General features: G+C 37.6%; 1 protein-coding gene across 1 annotated transcript in view; it reads right to left on the reverse strand.

Moving 5' to 3' along the window:
• The window catches only part of prom (prominin), a 142,830-nt gene that overhangs the window by 8,801 nt on the left and 119,029 nt on the right, over nt 1-15,000 (reverse strand). The window contains exons 13-14 of the mRNA XM_089099206.1: nt 11,675-11,809; nt 5,467-5,625 (exon numbers count right to left, since the gene is read on the reverse strand). Of these exons, the coding sequence (XP_088955332.1) occupies nt 5,467-5,625; nt 11,675-11,809 (294 nt within the window). The remainder of the gene's footprint in view (nt 1-5,466; nt 5,626-11,674; nt 11,810-15,000) is intronic.

Below are 15,000 nucleotides of genomic sequence, written 5' to 3' on the forward strand. Positions count from 1 at the left end.
TTCTGAGACGCCTACAAAACCACCCCTATGGCTTCTTTCATATACCAAGTCAAAGCTAGGCTTGCGTAATGTTTGGTCCAGTAAAGGTGATATCCTGTATAAAACCAAATCTGGAAGAATGATCAAGTTCAATGATCAGAATGAAATTGATTTGTGTACTGCAAAAATTAAGGTGATGGATTTGAATTTATTTTCTTATAACACATTGAATTGTTTCTGCAGGAATTTAGTTTATAGTCTTACAATATTTCTGTATTATTCTTTAATGTCTTCACATAATTTTGACTGGTGACATTGGGCCAATACTTTGAGTGAAATGTGCCTTCCCACTGAAATTTCTTTATGTTTGTGATCCTATAACCTTCATGTATCCTGATTTCTATTATATTTTTGTCTTGTCAGCGTACTTGTAGCTCACATAATTTTAGCTGGTCCCAAATTATAATTTGGGTCAATATTTTGAACAATATGTGCCTTCCCACTTATTTTTTAATGTTTGTTTGTGATCCTATCACCTTCTTGCAGCTGGATTTATATCATATTTTGTCATGTCAGCACGATTGCAGCTCACGTAATTTATACTGGTCATATATTATATTTTGGGCCAATACTTTGAATAATATTTGCCATCCCACCGATATTACTTTATGCATGTTCGTGATTCTATCACCTTCATGTAGACTTATTTCTATCGTATTTTGTTATGTCAGCACAATTGTAGCGTATATAGTCTTGACTGGTGACACATTATACTTTGGGCCAATACTTTGAAGAATATGTCCCATCCCAATACTTTGACTGGTCCCATACTGTACTTTGGACTAACACTTTGAACAATATGTACCATCGCATCGATAATAATTTACATTTGTTTGTGATCCTATCACCTTCATGTAGCCTGATTTCTATCATATTTTTGTCATGTCAGTACACTTGTAGCCCACATAATTTTGACTGGTGCCACACTATACTTTGGGCCAATACTTTGAATAATATGTGGCATCCCACTGATATTTCTTTATGTTTGTTTGGGATCCCATCACTTCATGTAGGCTGATTTATATCATATTTTTGTAATGTCAGCACAGTTGCAGCTCATATAGTCTTGACTGGTGCCATATTATATTTTGGGCCAATACTTTGAAGAATATGCCCCATCCCAATATTATTATGCATCTTTGTTTGTGATCCTATCACCTTTATGTAGCCTAAATTCTATCCTATTTTTGTCATGTCAGCAAACATGCACCTCACATAACTTTTCAATTATATTTGTTTGTGATCCTATCACCTTCATGTAGCCTGATTATTATCTCATTTCATTCCACCACATTTGCAGGTCACATAATTTTGACTGGTGCCACATTGTACTTTGGCCCAATACTTTGAATAATATGGGCCTTCCCACTTATATTTCTTTATGTTTGTTTGGGATCCCATCACCTTGTACTGCAAATGCAAGAAATTAAATTGATGGATTTGGATTTATTTTGTTACAATATAATGAATTGTTTCTGTAGGAATTTACTTTGTGGTGTTACAATTTTCTCTCTTATTCTTTACTGTCTTTAAATAATAAGCCTGGTGCCGCATTATACTTTGGGCCATTACTCTGAATGATATTTCTCACACTGATATTTCTCTATGTTTGTTAGGTATCCCATCAAATTCATGTAGCCTTATCTTTATCAAATTTTGTCATGTAAAAATGTTTGAAAATGTGAGTTCATTTACCCTGTTGACTAATTCTCTGTTAAAAAATTCATATTTCGAAAACTCTTCTCCAGAAAGTAAAAGGTCCGATGAAGTCTTAAATAACCTTGCACTGTCTTCCTGTACTTATCATGATGTTGGTGAAAATATTTAAAAATTGCAACATCGCTTTCTACTAAGGAATCCTTCAATGTGTACTCTCTGAACATTCAGGGACTGAAGTCTAAATGGGAGGGTTTATTTGTTCTGTTAGGTGATTCCCAGGAGTGCCCTCACCATGTAATTGGACTGTCTTAGACATGGTTGAGTGATGTAAAGGAAACTTCTAGTTACTCCCTACAAGGACACAAAGCAATATATATACAAGAAAGGTTACAAAATGTTCTAGCAAAGTCATCTGAGATACGTGAGAAGACCAGATCTTGAGAGTTGCAAATAGTCGTGCCATTTACTCTGTTGCTGTTGAAATATTAAATGTTGATATAGGATGCAAGTTTGTTGGTTTGTTTTATAAGCCCCCTCCTTATCCTTCACATCTTTTCTCTTCGCCCCTTCACCATTTTCTTGCTCAGCTGATAAAAATTCAGCTAAAGAAATATGTCTTTTGGGTGATTTTAATATTAGTTTGCTTGGAGGAGATAAGGGAGTAAATTTGTTTTTCGAGACTCTTAACATCTAATGGTCTACTTCCCTCTATATTATTCCCAAATCGGTGTATTAAAGATAGAAATTGTGCAGCTTTAATTGATAATGTTTTTATTCTATAAGTTTCCAAAATCTTTTTGCTGCTTGTGTACTTATTTCTAATTTTTCTGACCATTTCCCCTATTTTCTTGTCTCTTCCTGGTGTGAGAAGGCCTGTTTCTCCTAGTAATCATGGAACTAAAAACTATATTACACCTGCCCGAGTTTATTCAAAAATTAATATTTCTATTTTCAGTATGGAGCTTTCCTTGTGTGATTGGGGCAGTATTTTAGAGGTGAAGGATGTGGACTGTGTAGCTGTAAGATTTACAGTTCAGTTTAAATATTTGGTGGATAGAATATTTCCGGTGGTGAAGTATATTAAATAATTACAGCTGAGGGTCTCCTGGCTGAAGTAAAAGTTTATAAGCAGGATTTAGGTAGTGATGACCCTTCTGATATTGAGAGCTATAAGCGTTATAAGAATCATCTCACTACTCTCATTCATGCATCTAAGAAAAGATATTTTCTTTTCAGGATTGATGAATGTCATAAAAACCTTAAAAACGTTTGGTACGTCATCAACTGAAGGCGGAAAGCAGTAAAACTCCTACCTTCCTTCTGTTTTGGCCAGTCCGAGTTCTCAACAGAAGAAGCTATTAATAGATTCATTAAGTTATTTTTAGATTTAATTGTTCCCCCAGTTTTGCCTGAGCCAGTGGTTGGTTCACCGTCTGATTTGGAATCTTTATTCATGATTCCTTGCTCTTCAGAAGAAGTTAATAGGGTAATTTTCTGTTTTAATAATTCCAGGAGTGAGGATGCAAATGGATTGTGTAGCATTGTTGTGAAACAAGCTGCTTCAACAGTGTCTCTACCACTGTCCTATATTTTCAACCTATCATTCTCTTCTGGTTGTGTTCCAGAAGCTTATGAAATTGCAAGAGTTGTGCCTCTCCGCAAGAAGGATAACCCATCTCAAATATCAAATTATAGGCCTATTTCTTTACTGCCTGTCTTCTCAAAATTCTTGAAAAGTTGATGTATAACAGACTTGTACGTTTTTCAGGCAGTTACAGATGAAGATGGCAGCCCCATGTTATCCGACTCTCAGTTTGGCTGTATAGCTGGATTTTCGACGGAGTACGCTCTAATTAATGCTACTGAGCTCATATGACCGACCCTTGATATTGGACTTAAGGTAATCGGTATTTTCCTGGATTTTTCAAAAGCTTTCCACAAGGTCAACCATCCGTTATTGTTGCGGAAATTAGAAAGGTATGGAATAAGAAGAGTGTTACTCCGGTGGTTTGAATCATATTTTTCAGATCGTTACTATTATGTAGATCGATGGTATCAAATCCCACTGTCTGCCTGTAAAAAGTGGAGTTCCCCATTGGTCAACTCTGGGTCCGCTACTGTTTCTTCTCTTCATCAATGACCTCATAGAAACTGGTTTGTCAGAAGAGAGAGTGCGACTTGTGATCTTTGACGATGACCAAAACATTTTAATTTACGCTGAAAAGGAGGCAAGCGTAACATAACTAGCACAGAGGGTTATCCATAAAGTTAACTCGTGTCGTCCCGCAAACAAAATGGCTGTTAATGCGTCTAAAAGTGGTATACTAATGTTTACGATGGGTTATTACTCCCTGGCTGATTTTCCTTGTATATATCCTTATTCCACATACTATGGTAATTAAAATTTTGGGTGTGTTTTTGGATTCTAACCTTTCTTATTAGCCTCATCTTTCCTATCTCCTGGGTATTCTTTCTCGCCAGTTTGATGTCCTCCATAGAGTTCAATCCTTTCTTCCCACAGAGGTAAAGGTTTCGCTGTATTATGCGTTTTTTAATTCACGAACTTTCTATTGCTTTTATGATTGGGGTGTGGTATGCTCTTCTTTACTAGCTCCTATAAGACGCCTTCAGAATAAAGGTGTGTTTGGAATTCCTCTAAGGTTGGACCAACCCAACCTTGTTGGCTTTGTATAATAAAACTGGCATTAAAGATTTGATTCACTGTTAAAAAAGAAATGTTTCCTCCTAGCTTGTAAGTTTTTACATCGTTTCCTTGCTAAAATCCTGTGTAGTTTTTACAAAAAAGCTCCGTCTTGAATATTTCCCTTTCTCTTTACAAGTCCTATCTGTCCGTTGAACTTCCACTGTTTCGTATTTTTTTTTCCTAGTGTTCCCCAATTTATTTAGCTGCTAAGCTATGTAATTTTTTCCCTCCGATATTTCGTCTGAGAGGTCTTTCCCGATATTGTTGAATTCTGAATGTGGAGACTGTAGTGAGATTTCTCTATCTTGGTCTTTCCCCGTATTTTATTTATTTTTTTCCTTTGTCCGTAAGTTTTTGACGCTTCTTTTTATGTACTGATGTATATTTTATTTTATAAGGTTATTTTTCTGCATTTGAAGTTCTTGCTGCATTGATAGGGCCCCCTACTAGTTCAGGTCTTGGGGCTGCAATATCTAACATGTTTGTTTTTCTTTTTCTTTTACTCTTTTAATTTTTGTTCTTTATTATTGTATTTGATTTTTATAGTACTAATAAAAATAAAATGATTTCAAGCGTTCGCCATTGCATCAATAACACTTTCTATGATTATGGAAATATTACGGTAAACATGAAGAAAATCAAGTCTGTCGAATCTTTACTCCGTCATTTTATTTCTTAGCAAATTTTTAATCTTCTAACGGTAGAAAAAATTCGTCCAAAAGACGCAACACTCACATGTAGGGTCATGAGTATCTGCAAGACCGCTGAAATTTTTGGAGGAAAAAATCATCCAGGAAATGATTTTTCATAAAAAGAATTTGTATGAAAAATAACAATAAATAATCTAAATTAATGAGAAAATAGTTTGAAAACAACCCCAGATTTATCTACATGTAATTTAGCTAGCAAAATTTTTATCAAAACTTTTGTTAGAGGCAAAGTTCAAAATAAGATTTAAGAAAATAATCATCATTTTTCAATGAAAATCACTCTTATAAAAAACAAAAACAACGGAGTTTGTTCCAAAAAAAAACTATATTTTATGTGTGAAAAAAAAAGCTTACCAAAGGATCGAAAACATATCGACATAAGACTATTCTTGTTTGATTATAAATGTCCCAAAGAGGTTTGCAATTGGCAACATCTTGTCTCAGCACCTGATGCATGTATACTGTAAATTGGCTCATGTAGTCAGATATCCTCTTAGAATAGTCCCGGAGTCTCTAAGAAAAAGAACATTTTTATGAAGGTAATATACTACAAAACATAGTTATATTTATATTTCTAAATAGCAACGAAGACCACACCGCCTTTCCATCATAAGAACAAACAAAAAGTAGAACAATAGGGAATCCTTTTCTGTAAGACAGTGGAATCTAACTTTGAATGAATATTTTGACCTTATATTCAAGGGCCTTAGCAAAACACGAATATATATATATATATATATATATATATATATATATATATATATATATATATATATATATATATATATATATATATATATAAAGCAGCTTAGATTAAAATACGACTAATGAAACTAAAAATATTTTAAAACGGTCCTAGCATTCTTACTTGGCCAATAGATTCATCATCTTATACCAGTGGCAGTTGCACTTTTATCAACAATTCTACTCCATTTTCATCTTTTGCTCCAGACGGTATCTACATGGATACAAAGAAACAGAATCAATTTGGCTTACGGAAGTGGAGGAAAGCACGGTTTCGGTTTCAAAGTGCATGACAAATCGTGGCATAAATTGTATGTCAGTTAATTTTATATTACTGTATTATAACTTAATTGATATTGTTATGGTCAAACAGAATCAATATAGAACCAGAAAGTGTTGTAGACAACATGAACGTAAATATGTTCGCTATGGGGGTCTTTTCGGTAGGATAGAATTTAGAGAAACAAATTAAACAGTGTATTATAAATGAATTTTTAAATGTATGATGGGCACTTTGACACTTGATAAAGCTTCGGATTATTTATTTCGTGCTGAATTGTTCCGTTGACATATTCCATTAATTGTTACGTGACATATTTAGTTTAATGGATGAAATTTCTTCTATTGCCCTTCAAACTGGCAATCAGACTGGGCCCTGATATTACAATACCTTGTTTCCTAACCAGTGCCAAACGAGGTGCTACCGAATGCCAAAGTTCTCTTAGAATAACTGCTCCACAGCTTGTGGCACAAGGGTATAATGCAAATTTCCGGTTATTCACACATTTGTTTTATAATGCAAAAAGGGGCCTTGTTTGATCTTGGGTGTTCAATTAGCTTGAAACTTTCAAGGATCATTCTCTTGGTCAAAAGGATCAAATATTTTGTTATGGAGGCAGCAGGCTATGGGGCCTTGTCATGCCAAAAAACTGTTTTTTTTTCTGATAATGCCATAACTCTTTGGGTCAAGAGGAAATTAATGTACAAATTAATTTGCTTGCCTACCCCCCCCCCCAAAAAAAAATAGAGCCTAATAAACAGTCAAAAACTTTCCAATTGGCTTAAAACTTATATCCTTGAGTGCTTGAAATAAGATGACCCCAATGTAGACAGAAAAAAGGACAAAAAATTGTGGTTTCCCCAAAACATGGCCCAAAAACTTCTTTTACCCTTGCCACTTTGTATAGAAGTGGCAAGGCACTGGTCACGGAGACTTAGGAGGTGGCTCAGTTCATGGAAACTGGAAGTTATATTACTCTTTTAAAGTCTGAAAGGGACTAGAGGGTTTCAGGCCTTCCTCCCATGCCATTTTCTGCTACCTGGACATAACAACATCTTTGATAATGGATCAAAATTTTAGATAATTATTTTGTTAAAAATGTTGAAAGGTCTCCAGGAAAATGTTGAAAATTAGGCCTCCAAAGTTAACATTTCACCCAGAGCTTCCAGGCAATGGCCCTAAATAATGTCAATTACCCTTTGTTCAGAGATAGGTTTTAGCAGAAAAAACAGTTGTTTATGATTTGGTTTTCACAAGGTTATACTCTCAAAACAACACACACACATGAGCGTAATGGACTGGCCTCTCCCAGGCCATTCAGCGTGCCCCCAGGTGGCGATAGGGGAACGCTCTACAGATATGTAGGGTACCTCCATAGGAGGCACGGACCAAGGGGGACCTTGTCCCTGGGGTTCCATAATAGAATCTGGGGCACCCTCGCCCGAAGTCATAAATACAGGTGGAGGAGGAAGAAGGCCCCTCAAATGTACACTCAAAAGGGCCCACTGGTTTGTCCATAAGTCCCATGAGTTGCAAACCTTCTCCCAGTAATGGGTTAAATTGCATGTTGATGCAGAACAGCATCACGGGAGGATCCTCTATAGGAGGACAAATGTGGCAGGGCGTATGATCCATATCTATTGACAACGGCCTCTGAAAATGGCTGCCTCAACCTTTTCGGGGCACCTGCAAGACTGGGGACCTTGCGGTCAACTCTATTCCCACTTGAGGAGTGGCGCCCCTCGAGGAAATTATAGCCTAGTAAACGACACAGAATTTGCACGGGATTCTGACTAATGGATAATTCTTCTGGGCTTGGTATGTTTTGATGGGCGTCTTTGGGCTGAAAAACCTCTTCCTAGCTAATTTATCTATTATGGGTTGCCTCCCCGTAGTAGCATAATATTTGTAGGCATGAATATATAATGTGTCGGAAGTAATAGGCTTGAGACTGTTTGTGCAGAATTTCGACTCTTGTTGATAGAAGAGCATCGCCAAGTGCTGAAAACCATGTTGTGACCAAGATGGGCCCAGGATTGCACAAAGCCTCCATTCATGGAGGTCCCAGGGACCTCATGCTGTCCGGTTCTAAGCCGGCTTAAGCACTTCGGTGTAGACTTGAGAAGATATGTGATCCCCGTCCTGCACTGGTATCCGGGATCATTGCTTTTCCTGAGGCGAAAGTAATTTCAATGATTTAAAGAACATGAAAATTGTAACTTGGAATGTTACGAAATTAAAAAATGGCTATCGTATCGACATTTTGACTGACGAATTCAGACGACCCGAACTGGATTTATTAGGAGTATCAGAAAATCATATGCCAGGGGTAGGAAGCATGAAATTAGGTGATATAGAATTTGTTTCCTCAGGCAGGAAGGATGGGGTACATAGACATGGAGTAGGGCTGATGATGAATAAGGAAGCTGCTAAGTCTTGTTTAGGCTGGGAAGGTATTAATAATAGAATACTAATTGCTCATTTTATGACTAGAAAGTTCAGGGTATCAGTTATAGTAGTATACACCCCTGTAGAACCGACTGACGGAAATACTAGTGACTCAGATGAATTTTACTTACAGTTACAGGAGCAAATAGACAAGGTCCCAGGTAGAAATATGATGTTATTACTGGGAGATTTTAACGCCCAGGTTGGTAGAAGTAGGAATAGATGGTATCCCAGCCTAGGTAAATTTGGTGTAGGAAAAGAAAACAGCAATGGATACAGACTTTTGTAATTTTGTAGGTATAACAATCTAGTTATAACCAATACGGTGTTTGGTCATGAAATGACCCATAAGTTAACATGGTTTTCCCGTGATGGTAAGACAGCAAACCTTATTGATTATTTTATAGTAAACCGAAGACTAGCAGGATCAATACAAGATACTAGGGTATATAGGAGTGCTGTTATTTATGTTAAAAGTAAAGATCACCATCTGGTAGAGTCAAGGGTTAATTTAAAGCTGAAATATCGGAAGGGTAACTATCTCCCGGGAAGTTATGATGTTGGTAGACTCCAGGATGAGAATTTGAGAGAAACTTTCCAGAAACAGTTGGATACTAAACTTAAGAGTTTAAAATTTGATAATGTGGAAGATGGTTGGAATCATTTTAGAAAAATAATTTGTGAAGTTGCGGAAGGTGTATTAAAGAAGAAAGCTAGAACTGCAGCTAAGTATATTAGTGAAAAAGCTTTATGTTTAATAGAAAGGAGAAGGGACTTGTACAAGAATTTTCTGAATGACAGATCGTATGAAAACAAAAGAAATGTAAAGAAAGTGGATAAAGCATTAAAATATGAGCTAAGGAGATGTGAAGTGGAGGCCATGGATAAAATTGCCGAGGATCTGGAAGATGCAGCTAGACAGCATAATAGTAAAATATTGTACTGGCACGTTAACAAATTGAGAGGGAGTAGTCAATTCGGACTTGTCCCAGTTAAAGATAGGAATGGGGTCGCAATTAGCAATAAGGAAAAAAATAAAGAGAGATGGGCCGAACATTTTGAGAACTTGCTTAACCGAGATAGAGTTGCAGGAAAAAATATAGAGGAAAATGAAAAAGTTTGTGATACCTTGGATGTGAAGGAAGATTTGTTTTGTGAGGAGGAATTAGTAACAGTACGAAAAGGATTAAAAAATAATAAGTTTCCAGGTGCTGATAGGGTGGTAAATAAGTTTCTTAAATATGGTGGCTCTGAGGTTAGAAATAAGTTATTGAAGATTATGAATATGATTTTTGAAAAAGGGGAAGTATCTAATGATTTTAGGAAAACCTTAATTAAGCCACTTTATAAGAATGGTGATAAAAGTGAGTTTGGTAATTATCGAGGCATTGGTCTGGTCTCTGTATGTATCAACTTACTTAGTAATATGATACTTTTTAGACTGAGATATGCCATAGACAAAGTTTTAAGAGAAGAGCAGTGCGGTTTTAGAAAAGGTAGAGGACGTGTCAACCAAATTTTCACTCTTAGGCTAATAATTGAGAAGTGCCTGAGTTTTCAAACACCTTTGGTCCTCAGTTTTATAGATTATGAACAAGCATTTGACTCTGTTGATAGAAGAGCTTTAGTAAAGGTTTTATCCTTGTACGGTATACCAGACAAATATATTAAAGTGATTAGTGCTATGTACGAGAATAACACTGCTGCGGTTAAGGTAGGAAATGAGGTTAGCAGCTGATTTTCTATTAGATCAGGAGTTAAGCAGGGTTGTGTGCTATCCCCCTTTATATGGATTATTTTGATAAACTTTGTTTTAAGGAGCACAGGAAAGGCAATGGGAGACCACGGAATCAAATGGGGAGGAAAAAGTCTCCTGGACTTGGATTATGCTGATGATTTAAGCATCCTAGATGAAAGTGTGAGCAAAATGAATGAAGTTTTAGGGGTTTTGCGAGTTCAGGGTGCTAGAATTGGTTTGAAAATTAATTTTAGGAAGGCTAAGTCACTAAGGCTAGGAATAAGTGAAGATGAAAAGGTGACGTTGGGTAATGAAAAGATTGATCAGGTGGGCAGCTTCACTTACCTTGGTGGTGGGAGTAGTGAAGATGTTAAAAATAGAATAGCCAAGGCTCAGGGTGTTTTTTCACAGTTAAAAAAAGTGGAAGAATAGGAAGATAAGTCTGCAAACCAAGATTAGAATATTAGAAGCTACAGTGATGACAGTGGTCATATATGACTGAAGCATGGGCGGTTCGAAAAGCGGATGTAGATTTGCTAGATGTTTTCCAGAAAAATTGCTTAAGGGCTGTTCTGGGTACCCAGCTGACTGACCTTATTTCAAACAATAGGCTATACGAAAAATGTGGTTCAATACCGCTCTCTGGGGCTATAATGAAAGAAAGGTTGAGGTGGTTAGGGCACGTTGTGCGGATGAAGGATGACAGATTGCCGAAGATAGTTCTTTTCGGCCAACCTTCTAGGGCTAAACGGAAAGCAGGTCGTCCCCGTCTGTGTGGGAGGACGTCATAAAGAAAGATTTAAAGGAAATGGGAACTTCGTGGGCGGGTGTAAAAAGGGAGGCTTTGAATAGATCGGGATGGAGGAGGAGCGTGCGTAGCTGTGTTGGCCTCAGGCGGCTTGCTGCTGCGGTGAGTTGTTAGTAGTAGTAGTAGTAGTAGTAGTATATCTTATATTCATTATATAAGAACATATATTATATTATTATAGTCATCATTTTTACTATATTCAAATAGTGTGTTATATTCCCAAATTGTTATTCATTAGTAATTTTTTTCCAACTTATTGAAGTTACTCTAAAAAGTTCTGTAGAGGGACGTTCCTGCTTGTTCCACATGAGAGGTTTCTGGCGGAGTAACCTAAATTAAATGTGCTAAATTAACACCTAAATGTCAATTCTTGCAGATCTAGGTGTAATGTAATGTATGATATCTATTATTATGATCAGGGTTGGTAATTTCTAAGGGATCTTAGCCTTTTTCCAGTGACAGTTTTCTTTCTCTGAGCTAATACATCATATCATTACATATAATAGTTTCTAGAATAGTTTCTAGGGTATGAGTTTTCACTTACATGATGAAGAAGAGGAGCTGTGTTATTTTTAAGAAAACTTTGAATATTTTGTAGATTTCTGAAGGTTGTATTTGCTGACTTTGAGATTAGAATGGATTCCGTGGATAAGCGATTTGCTGCATCTTCAAGATCCTCCTAGAAGTAAAAATTTTACATTAACTTGACCTTTTTAAAATTCTTGACTAGCCGCATTCGACCCAAAGAACAGCCGGTTACGGATATAACCATTGAAAATCCTATCTGTCAAGATTTAGGTTGGCAAAGCCCTGCTAGCCAGCTCTAGTAGGAAGATTAAATAAAAAAAAAGTTTTTTTTAACTGAAAGTAAAGAGCGACCTTAAAACTTAAAACGAACAGAAACTATTCCGTATATGATAGGGGCTGTCCTCTCCTCGACGCCTAGCTTTTTACGCTAAAGTTTTTTTTTATTATTTAGAAAAATAGAGTTTGTGAGAAAGAGTCAAACTTTATTGTAAAAAGTGAGGCGTTGAGGAGGGTATAGCCTCTTTCATATACGGAATAACTTCTGAACCCAATCATATACGTAATAGTTTCTGTTCGTCTTAAGTTTTGATGTTGAAAAGTTTCTAGTTGAAAAGTTTTTCAGTTGAAAATTTCTTTTTTTTATTGAATTTCGGATCGTTATTTTAAATAATGCTGGGTAATCAGGCACCCCTCTCATAAAAATGTCCCTTTCCGCATGAAAACCTCCTCCATGGAAAGATCCTCCCACGTAACTCTCGACCCCTCCCTCCCATACAAGAAAAAGTCCCCCCTGAAAACGTCTGAATTACTTAGTTATTTAGGTCCTCCTGAGCCATCTGGGGCGCATAGGGCATCGACGAAGCCTCGGTAAACGTTACGTATTGGCGCTGCGGCAAGTACATCTTCCCACTGGGTTGTAGTGATGTGTGAGCGCTGCGTAGATCACGATCGTAAGTGTGTCTGAGTGTGTTTCTCTGTCTTCCCCTCTTTCGACGCCCATGCGGCTGCCGTTGTTGAACCTGGTTCGGGATTATTAGTCCTCCATCCGAAGGACGTGGCCAAGATAGCTGCATCTCTTCTTCTTAATCACTTCAGTAATAAACGGCTGGCCAGTTCTTCTGCGGACCTCAATGTTGCTGATTCTTTGACGCCAACCGATATTCAGCACGCGTCTCAAGCACATATTTTCGAAAGCTGTGTCTATTCTTTGTCCCAACATCTAGTTTCTAGCAAGCACTCACTGGCATACAATAGCACGGACAAAACGTTGCTATTAAGAAGTCGCAGCTTTAGTGCAAGCGAGTACTTCTTTGATTTCCATACTGGCTTAAGTTTGTTGAAAGCAGCGTTTGTCATGCCAAGTCTTCTCTTGACCTCAATTTGCACTTTTCCTGTGTAATCGACCCAGCTTCCAAGGTATTCAAATTCACAGACTTGTTTGACTCTACGATTTTTGTGCAGGAGCTCGACTGGCGAGCCTGATGTTGCCATTGATTTAGTCTTGTCTATGTTGATGTTTAGGCCAACTTTCTTCGCTTTAGCGCTCACTTTATTAGGGAGCTCCTGGAGTCACTGCTTTGTCATTTCCAGAAGTGCCACATCATCTGCTAAGTCAAGGTCCAAGAGGATTTTATTTCCGACTGTTATTCCGAACCCAGCCGCTTCTCTCAAAACATAATCCATTAAAATTACAAATAAAAAGGGTGATAAAACGCATCCCTGTCGCACTCCTGACATAATTTTGAAGTAGCTAGTTGTTCCGTTCTCTGTCTTTATGCAACATCCCGTATTTTCATAAAAGGCCATGATCAAACTTGTTATTTTCTTGGGGACACCATAATACTGTAGAATTTCCCAGAATGTGTCACGGTCCACGGATTCGAATGCCTTTTCAAAATCAATGAAGAGCATGTATACTTTGTTGGACCACTCATTTGCTTCTTCTATCAGAATCCTGAGCGTGAATATGAGATCTGAGCAAGATCTTCCTGTCCGAAAGCCATTTTGCTCTTCTCTCAGATACGGATCAAGAGCTTTTTTCAGTCGCTCGAGTATTACAAACACTACAACCTTACGGTACTGATATTAGGTTTATACCTCGCCAGTTATCGCAGTTGAGAGCATCAAATTTCTTGAATATCTTAACAACTATCCCTTTGGTCCAGTCTCCAGGGACCTTTTCAAACGTTCAGACTGTCGCAATCAGTGTTATCCACACTGAGAGGCATGTCCTCATTGATGCCTTGATCATTTCCGAAGTTATGCAGTCTTCACCAGGTGATCTTCCAATCTTGAGTTTCTTCACTGCAACAAGTATTTCCGCAGAATGTTGGGGGATTTTCGTCAATCTTAAGGTTAAGAAAGGGCATAGAAGGGATAATTTCTCGGTCAGTTGGTCTCGATCTATTTAAAACCTTTTCGAAGTGGGATACTCATCTCTCATCAATTTTCTCAGTTTCGGTGAGAACATTTCCGCTCTCATCTTTGACTTGGCTGGATCTGCTCGGAAGCTTTCCTAGCATTTCATTTGTGAGCCTGTAAACTGCTTTGGAGTCTCCTTTTCTAGCTGCTTCCTCTGTTAGTGTATCCTTCTCTTCTACACACCTCCGCTTGTCAGCTTTTGCCGACTTCTTCATTTTTTTTGTCCTTCATTCTATATAGGACTTTTGCGAAGACCGAAGTTCTGTCGCCACCAGCAGAGAAAATTTGCTGTCTCAAGTCATTACGCTCGTCGATTAGATTCCAAATTTCCTGTGATATCCGTCTTTTCTTCGGTTTCTTCTTATACCCGAGCACATCCCTAGCAATTTGATTGTAAGTTGTCTTCATTTTTTGCCACGCTGTTTCCGGACTGTCTGTGCCGTTTTATATTTCAAGTGGAGCGAATGAGTTCTTCAACTCCATACAAAATTTTCTTCGGGTTTCTCGGACATGTAACTTATTCACATCATAAAGGTTCGTAGAATTTGACTTTGCGTTTTTGGGCACTTTCAGCTTGACTTTAAATTTTGCTACCATTAAGATGTGGTCCGACTGGACATCCCCCCCCCTCTGAAGCCATGTACGTCCAGAAGACTTGTCCGCCATCTCCTTGAGATTAGGAAATGATCTATTTGGTTCTTCGTCCTGCCGTCTAGCGAGATCCATGACTGTTTGTGGATGGTTTTATGCTCAAACTGAGTTGTGCTGACCATAAGATAATTACTCAGAGCATAATCCACTAGGAGGGCTCCGTTCTCATTCATTTCACCAAGACCGTGTCTCCCTAGGACTCTCGGACAGTAGTCTCTTTCTGCTCCTACCTTTGCATTGAAGTCCCCAACCACACAAAGAAGGTCATGT

The sequence above is a fragment of the Artemia sp. Qi Xiang Cuo genome, chromosome 13, assembly GCF_049724085.1.
Source record: "Artemia sp. Qi Xiang Cuo chromosome 13, ASM4972408v1, whole genome shotgun sequence".
Classification (NCBI taxonomy): Eukaryota; Metazoa; Arthropoda; class Branchiopoda; order Anostraca; family Artemiidae; genus Artemia; species Artemia sp. Qi Xiang Cuo.